The 8941-nt window shown below is 34.1% G+C and overlaps 1 protein-coding gene across 1 annotated transcript; it reads left to right on the top strand.

Annotated features, from left to right (window-relative positions):
- The first annotated feature begins 6981 nt into the window (after positions 1–6981).
- On the top strand, positions 6982–8241 carry LOC113862513 (phospholipase A(1) DAD1, chloroplastic-like). Its single transcript, XM_027495594.1, has one exon. The coding sequence runs from the start codon at positions 6982–6984 to the stop codon at positions 8239–8241; it is 1260 nt and encodes a 419-aa protein (XP_027351395.1).
- Positions 8242–8941: the final 700 nt, after the last annotated feature.

The raw sequence follows: 8941 nt of genomic DNA on the forward strand, positions 1-8941 counted from the left end.
AAGTAAGTTCCTAAAGCTTTCTGGCCCGAGGCTGTGAAATGGTGTGTGTATATTCAGAGTCAATGTCCAACAGTGGCAGTTGAAAACAAGACTCCAAAAGAGGCATGGAGTAATGAGAAACCTGTGGTGGAGTATTTTTGAATTTTTGGATGTGCAACACATATTCATGTACCAGATCAAAGGAGGACTAAGTTGAATGATAGGAGTCAGTGATGAGTCCAAGGCATGGCGGTTATATGATCCAATCACAAAGAATATTATTCTCAGCAAAGATGTTATTTTTGAAGAAGAAGAAAATTGAGACTGGGATAGAACAAAGGAAGAAACCAAGTGAAATATATTAGAATGTGAAGATGAAGATAAAAGTGATAGAGAGAATAACTAGAATGAAGGGAAAATGGTGAAACGAGTTCAAGCAATTTAAGTAACAGTCTGACAAAGTCACCTTCAAATGAGCCAAATTCATATATGGAGATTTGGATGAAGGGAGGGGTGAAGGACAAAGAAGAGCACCAGGATGGATGACAAATTATGAAACTAGGGAAGGATTATCTAAAGAAGAAAACTTGAATGCAATGATGATGATGACTGAAAATGATCTGATTTCGTTTGAAGAGGCTATGAAAAGCAAAAATTGGAGAAGCAATTTCAAAAGAAATTGAAGCCATAGAGAAGAATCAAACTTGGGAACTTACTGTGCTGCCTAAGGGAGTTAAACTTATTAGAATTAAATGGGTGTTCAAAACTAAGCTTAACAAAGATGGAAATATAGAGAAACTCAAAGCAAGGCTAGTGGCAAAAGGGTATGCACAACGCCATAGAATAGATTACACTGAAGTATTTGCTCCAATGGCAAGACTTGACACCATTTGTGTGATACTTGCAACAACTGCTCAATTCAGTTAAGAGGTTTTTTAACTTGATATAAATAGTGCTTTTCTTCATGGGGAGCTCAAAGAGAAAGTGTTTATGCAACAACCTGAGGGATTCACAAAGAAAGGAGAAGAAGAGGAAGTCTATAGGCTGAGGAAGGCATTAGTTGCTCTTTCTACTACTTAAGCAGAGTATATAGCAGTAGCATTGTGTGCTTGTCAGTGTGTTTGGCTCAGAAGGTTACTGGAGAAACTTGGAGTTGAAGAGAAGACAAGAACTGTGATTATGTGTGATAACAACTCCACTATACAATTGTCTAATAATCCAATGTTTCATGGAAAAAGTAAGCATATTGATGTAAGGTTTCATTTCTTAAGAGACTTGGTGAATGATGATGGAGTCGTCGAACTAAGCTACTGTAACTCTCAGGATCCAATTGCGGATTTCATGACGAAACCAATAAAGTTGGAGCAGATTGAGAAGTTTCGTGGCATGCTTGGAGTAACTGAAGCTACTAAAGTAAGTTAGATGTAGATGCATTAGCTTAAGGGGGAGAATGTTAGAGATAATGTGTTATATTTCTATTTTAGACTTTATTTTGTTATATGCTATCAAGTCCTAGTCCTTAGGAAAAATAAGTATTATGTTCTAGTTTTTTAGTGATCACGTTATAGGCTTGTAAACGTGGTTTGTTATCATTTTTCTGTTTGTAAAAAAGCTATAAATAACATCTGTTTGCATGTCTGAAGGGATGAGCATAAAGGTTCTTCTTTTAATTGTTTGTATTTACGAAGATTGTAGAATATGTTTACTATAGAGTTACAAGGACATGTGCTCTAAAATGATTTTAAAATTGTAATGTGTATATTTATGATTTATTTATCAATATATATATATATATATATATATATATATATATATATATATTGTGTGAAAGAAATGCTTATCTTTGTGTCAGGTGTTAATATACATAGAGAAATGTTCATACATAAGAAGAGATTTTGTTAAAATTTATATTAGAAATTTATGTAATGCAAAATAAAATATGATCATATAATATTATGTGCTTGTATTAAGTTTCATTTAGGTATGACAAGTAAAGGTAAGAAAAACGCTACTTAGTGTTCTGCTCGTGGTAGCACTCCTTCATCCATTGCTCCTACTTTTACCTCCACACTAGCTGCAGTGCAGACTTCTCAAGTTGAAGGGCAGGAATAGTTCATCATGGTGCCCAACCTTGGATATGTGTCTCGTCCCCTTCTAGTGCAGCGAGTTTTATAATCTACATTGTTGACTACATCTATCACACTATCCCCCTCTACATAGCACAAATATAAGTGATCTATTATTGTTGCATCTTTGTGTGGGTAACAGTTACAGGCCCAGACACCATCGAGATCGCTTCCAGGTTTGAGATGATATGAATTCACTTGGTAAGATATTTATAAGATCTGGCGCAAAACTTTATTTGATGTGAGTGTTATCATAACTGTATTATTTTATCATGTGTTAAGTTGGTATCTACCACAATAGCTTATCCACCAAGTACCGGATACCATTAAAAGGATTTATGATGCGTCTAACACCAATTTTGCTAAGATGCCTAAAGATACAAAGGTGGAGTGGTTCAAAGATTGAAATGTGATAAAAATTAATTAATTTATTTTAAGTATGATTATATCCTTTTACCCATATTGATTAATTTCTCTTTATGTAGAATAACTTCTCCATCCTCCAGGATGAGAAAATGATTTCAAGGCCTGAAAGAATCGTATTGCAAAGCAACTAAAATATATGTATATTGAGGCCTGTCAAAATCCATCATTTGTAGATTTGATAACACCCTACTTCATTCATGCATTCTAGGAGTATTGGCATACAGATGAATTCCAAAATTTTTCATAAAGAACAAGACAAATAGGGCATCCAATAAAAGAGGATCACTGCATATTAATGGCTCTATGACTTTGTCTGACACTAAGGTCAACTTGGTTAATAATTTTCAATTTTGTTTTAAATTTTATGTTTTTAAATTATCAATTGAATTTGAGAGGTTTATTAATTAGAATTGTAGAAGTTATTGAAGAGACCACCTACGCATAGAGATATTCAACGAGACATACACGTGCAAGAAAGACAAAATCATCTGAGTTGATGCACGATTTCAGGTTACGTATGTAAGTATAGTTATCGACATTCTATTTTTTATTAAAGATTTAAAAAATATTTCTTGAAGTTAATATATAATTATCTACACTAAATTGTAGAATGACTATGCTTAAAGGCCGGAGGTTGCATCTATCGAGGACCCAAAGTCTTTCGATGAGGGCACTATGTGATAAAAAAATAATAGACAACTTTTATAAAGTCCACATTTATGGCATGAGGGCCGCTTTGTAGACTTAATGTCCCCTGCATCTGTCATATGAGATTTTCCTTCTCTTATGTTTGAGAAAATGGAGGACATGGTTCACACTCAAGTTGATACCCTAAGTGAAAAGCTTCAGAAGCAAAATGATGAGATATAAAAGACCAAGGAGAAAGAGGTGTAGCAGCAACATGTGCAGATGCATCTATATTTCGAGTTCATAAAAGCGAGCAGCTCCACACTTTTTTTTCTTCTATTAGCTCTAGCACCACAAGTATTTAAGCTGATACAATATTTATGCTCCTCCTCTATCGACGATGATATCACTTCTAATAATGATCATACTGAGTACTAGTGATAGGCATTATTATTTTATTTTTTACATTATTACTTTAAATGCTTATTTTTTGAATTGCAAAAACATTTTAATTTAACATTTAATTTTTTAAAAAAATTTTAATTTTATAACTTTCTTTATGTTTATAAATTATAGTATATTTAGGAACAATAAAGAATAATTATACAAGTAAATAAAAATAAATAAATGTTATAGACAAATTTTTTTTATCTATAACATTATTTGTATATAATTTATAGACAAATTTAAAAATATATTTATATTAATTTATTAAAAATAAAATTATAGACGAATTTAACTTATTTACTAATCTAGTTATAATAATAAAATTCATCGATTTCCTTTTAAAATTCTATTTATAATTCACGTTTTTTACTGTGAGTATTTATTTCAATCTAAAAGAAATTTAAAATTAAATCTGTTAAAGAGTAGAAAATAGAAACCGTTTGTATCGAATCTCCCAGCTAGGTAACATGTCATTAGTTCCACTTTGTGCTGTAAAACTACGAGAGCAAATGCCGAAATGGCAATAGTGCCATCTAAATTGCTTTTAATAAATGTGGTCCACCACACCCGTGATCTTTTGGATAAGCTGCATCTTCATCGTAGATTAGCTTCAAAACAGCCAACACTGCCATATTTGCGTTCCTATGAAGGAATATATAAGTTATCTTAATCCTACACTCACCAGATCTTCCCACTTCCACCTAAGCATAATCCAAATCCACTATTTCTCTTCTTTTCTGCTTACTTCATCATTAAAAGTCTAATTTCTAATTGGAAATGTTATCCAAAACCATACCATGTTGAAGATGTTGCTTTGCTCAATATTTTGTGGGTCCCAAATCGCCCTGTAAGATGGTTTAGAATCTAAATTATGCTATGGGTGGAACTAAAAGAAATGAGAATGTGCCATTAAAGTGAGTTACCAAAAAGGTAAATTAAAAATATTTATGTCACAATAACTTATTAGAATAAACCAGTCAACATTTATATTTAAACAAATTTTTTTTTTAACTTAATGTAATATAACTTTTATCATTATTATTTATTTTCTTTTCTCTTTCTTTATCCAATCTTTTTTTTATCTTCACCATCAATGACTGAAATCAAATTATCTGAGTTTTGTGATACTCACAGTCCCGCCACATTTTCGTTAATAGATTTCTTCGATCTACTCAGAAAAGAGATAAAAAGCATATTACTAATTTGTTTTTCCTCTTTTTCTTTACATTGATTACTTGAATTAGGTATGAATGTACTACGTAGGATAAGATACAAACCTCCACTCTCCTGGAAAAATATAATAATAATAAGAAGAAGAAGAATAAGCACTTTAATAGTGTGACAAATGATAGAGTGACGATAACTGAGGACAAGATGCCGCATAGGCATATACTGTAGAAAGAAATCCAATTCATCAATAAGAGAAAGTTATTTAGTTCGATTCTATGTTATCCATTAAAAACTAATGCTACAATTAATTATCTTTAAGACAGCTCATTAAGAAACACAAAACCAACGTGCTTAATCCTGTAATCCGTAGTGTATATGTTTGGTTCTTAATCCACAGTGTGTATTAAATATTGTAAATGAGCAATAGATAAGGGATAGGAATGAATATAGCCGATGGAATGTTCTTTTTGTTTATTATTATTATTGCACAAATCTGCATCTCTGACGTATACGTTTCTCTTTGGCAGTGTGGCTTTCCCTCTTATACTTGACATTTTCTTTAATTTAATGTACTGACATTATTATCTTCTTTTTCTCAATCCCGGCCTATTGTATAGATTAATTTCATAGGTTCTTTTATTATAAGATGCAAACAAGGTTAATTAATTTAGATGAAACAGATGTAAGTAATTAATCGAATCTATACTATATTTTAGAATACTCAGTATCTGTAAATAAACAAATTTGTTTATTTGATGAAGTCATTCTTTTTCTTAAACATGTAACCATTATGAGAAATTTGGATTTGTATCGTCTTTCTTACGTTAGGAATAAAGTATTCTGCTTGTATTTTCTGCAATTAAAAACACTAAAAGTCAAGTAAGGAATTTTCCATTTTTTAATGTAATACGTAAAAATTAATGTCCATCCATCGACCATCATGAATAATAATACGTTTGTTAGATCTTACGCATGCAAAATCTCAGCACACTTGTCGATTGAGTTTTAGGTTAATAAACATAGGATAGGGTTTATTAGTTTAAATTAATTTTACTGGTCGATGGTTTAACTAATAACTTACGATTAAATCATTGATCTTAATTAACACAATTTTAAAACAAAAAAGAGCACATGGCTGAGACATAAACTTTGACGCTTGACCAGTCAACTAAATCAGTACCCTTCCTCCCATGCTTTTCACGAACTCGATTAGATCCTCTTCCGCGGATCCCCATTCTTCGCTAATCCACTCGTATTCGCTGTTACGCGGCTCGCTACTGTGCCAACAGAACAATTATATTTTCAAAAATTTCTATGTCTATATATAATTATATTTTCTTTTTATTTATCTCTTCCTTTTTACCCTTTTCTCTCTTTTTATTTTCACTTTATATGCCTAAAAACTAAAGTGAATAATATTCGTTATCCTTATATATACTTACCCTATAGATTCTTCTTTCTGAAAAGGTATTTTCTGTAACAATAGTGACTGTGAGAGAGATATAAAAAAATTAAAATAAAAAATAAATTATATAATTTAGGATATACAATAATATTTTAAAATATTTAAATAATAAATTGCAAGGAGTGGTAGTACGATAAAAAGCTTATGTGGGGTAAGGTGAAAAAGAAAAAAGAGAACACTTGTTTGGCAAAAATTCCGTGAGCGAGAGTAGGACAGTGAGACGCACGTACCTGCTATGGTGCGGCCAGAAATTAGCACTTTTTCATGGTACATGAAAATTAAGACTCTAGTCGTGTAGGTCCCACCACCTACGTCAAAGTCTTTTCTTTATTTCACTCAATTTCCCTCATTCACTTCACTCACCCATAGTCCCGCAGCCATTTTTCAGTTACCCAAATCGTCATCTTTCCTATCGTTGCATTCATTCTCATGGATTAGTTTTTTTATAAATAGTATCTACAATATTTTTAAAGTAACAAAACTCACTATTGACGACTTTATCGTTGGAGAATTTTAAAACGTTCTCATGTTCCTGTAATTTTACCCAAAAAAAAAAAAGTATCAACATGACAACATAAAATTTTCTCCCAAATCACTCACTCTCTCTCTCTGTCTCTTCCACCACCGTCCATTTCCCTCACTTTCCTCATATAAATGCCATGCAAATGCCCAAATAGCACAAGTGAGCAAATCCCAATCACACAGCTAGCCAACATAAGCCAAAGTGTCTTTCGCTATATAATGAGGCTAGCTATAAGACCAACTCCCCAATCACACACTTGCCCTTCAATCTCCAAACCCACCCCAACTTTCTCACACGCCACCCCTCCCACCTTACCCTTCAACAAGTCTCAACTCGCTTGGGATCGTCTCAAGCGTGACTCAGTGCAATGCAACTCGCCCAAACTCGGTCACAAGTGGACACAATACCAAGGAATCAACAACTGGGACGGTCTGTTAGACCCTCTTGACGACAACCTGCGCTCGGAAATCCTAAGATACGGTCAGTTCGTAGAATCCGCGTATCGCTCCTTTGACTTTGACTCCTCTTCACCCACTTACGCCACGTGTCGCTATTCTAAGTCCTCACTCCTAACCCGAACCGGAATGAAAAAAACGGGTTACCGAATAACAAAGAATTTACGAGCCACGTGCGGGGTAAAATTGCCAAAGTGGATTAACAGCATGGCTCAACTGCCACATACGCAGTCTAGCTGGATCGGTTACGTAGCAGTTTGTCAAGACAAGGAGGAAATCACGCGCCTCGGGAGGCGTGACGTGATGATTGCCCTGAGGGGAACAGCCACGTGTTTGGAATGGTTGGAAAACCTTCGTGCAACGTTGACAAAATTACCGAATCATATGGGCTGTGGCAACGAAGGTTGCATGGTGGAAAACGGATTTTTGAGTCTCTATGTGTCCAAACAAGGTACATGTCCGAGTTTGCAGGACATGGTGAGAGAAGAGGTTAAAAGAGTGATCCAATCTTACGGTGATGAGCCACTAAGCTTAACCATAACTGGCCATAGTCTTGGAGCCGCACTCGCCATTCTCAGCGCGTACGACATAACCACAACCTTCGAAAATGCACCAATGGTCACTGTGGTGTCCTTCGGTGGGCCCCGCGTGGGTAACGATAAGTTCAGGGCTCGATTGGAAAAGAGTAGGACAAGGATACTAAGAATCGTCAATTCCGATGATGTCATCACAAAAGTGCCTGGACTCGTGGTTCATGATGATGACGTGGCCTGCACAGATGGTGCCCACGTGGCGCGCCTTCAAAGTTGGTTCCGTAGGCTCATCGAGGATATGCAGTTGGTGTACGCTGACGTTGGACAAGAGTTGAGACTTAGTAGTAAGGAATCGCCCTATTTGAAGAAAGGAGATGTCGCCACGTGTCATGATCTCAAGACCTATCTTCACTTGGTGAATGGTTTCGTAAGCTCATCGTCTCCTTATATGACCAAAACGACACAGTATCCAGCCGAAGCTTGGCTTTGATTCTTTTTTGTTTTAATCACGAAATGTGTATTCACAAGATCAACCTAATATAACTGTTCATAAGATTCATTTCTATTCGCTCACAAGATCATCAAAAGTCACGTAATCAATTCACAAAATTGTTTTTCCTAGGTTTTATAAGAATTGATAGAAATAAATAAAATCAAATATAAAATACATTTTTTTTTACCTATTGAAATTTAAACACTCACGTTAAACAGTATATACCTGTTCTTCCTCCTGCATTTGTCACCCTCAATTGATTGTGATTTCCAGAAGAGACTTGTCCACTTAACCCCACTACTACCCACCATCTATCACTATATATGATAAGCTTTGTCCATTCATGGTCCCTGTTATTAATCTTCACTTTATTTTGTCTTATTTACTTCACAATACTGTTTAGTACCAAAAAAATTGTACAGAACACATGCGAACAAATTGCCCGTAATTTCTATTAAATAACATAATTTACTTTGTTTTCTCATTTAACTTGCACATAATTAATAGAACCCATCCATGTATACTCGTGTAAATTCATACTGATATTTATCATATTAAATAGAAAATTTTAATTACTTACATACAATTTGAAGGAAGTCCAAGCTAACATAACACTTGCTAGTGCCTATTATACTTTGAATCAATTTAATTTACTGAACTGGTACACAATTTGCCGACGAGAAAGGTAAAATTTTTG

This window comes from Abrus precatorius, unplaced genomic scaffold (assembly GCF_003935025.1).
Source record: "Abrus precatorius isolate BTA unplaced genomic scaffold, Abrus_2018 Scaffold3, whole genome shotgun sequence".
NCBI classification, from domain to species: domain Eukaryota; kingdom Viridiplantae; phylum Streptophyta; class Magnoliopsida; order Fabales; family Fabaceae; genus Abrus; species Abrus precatorius.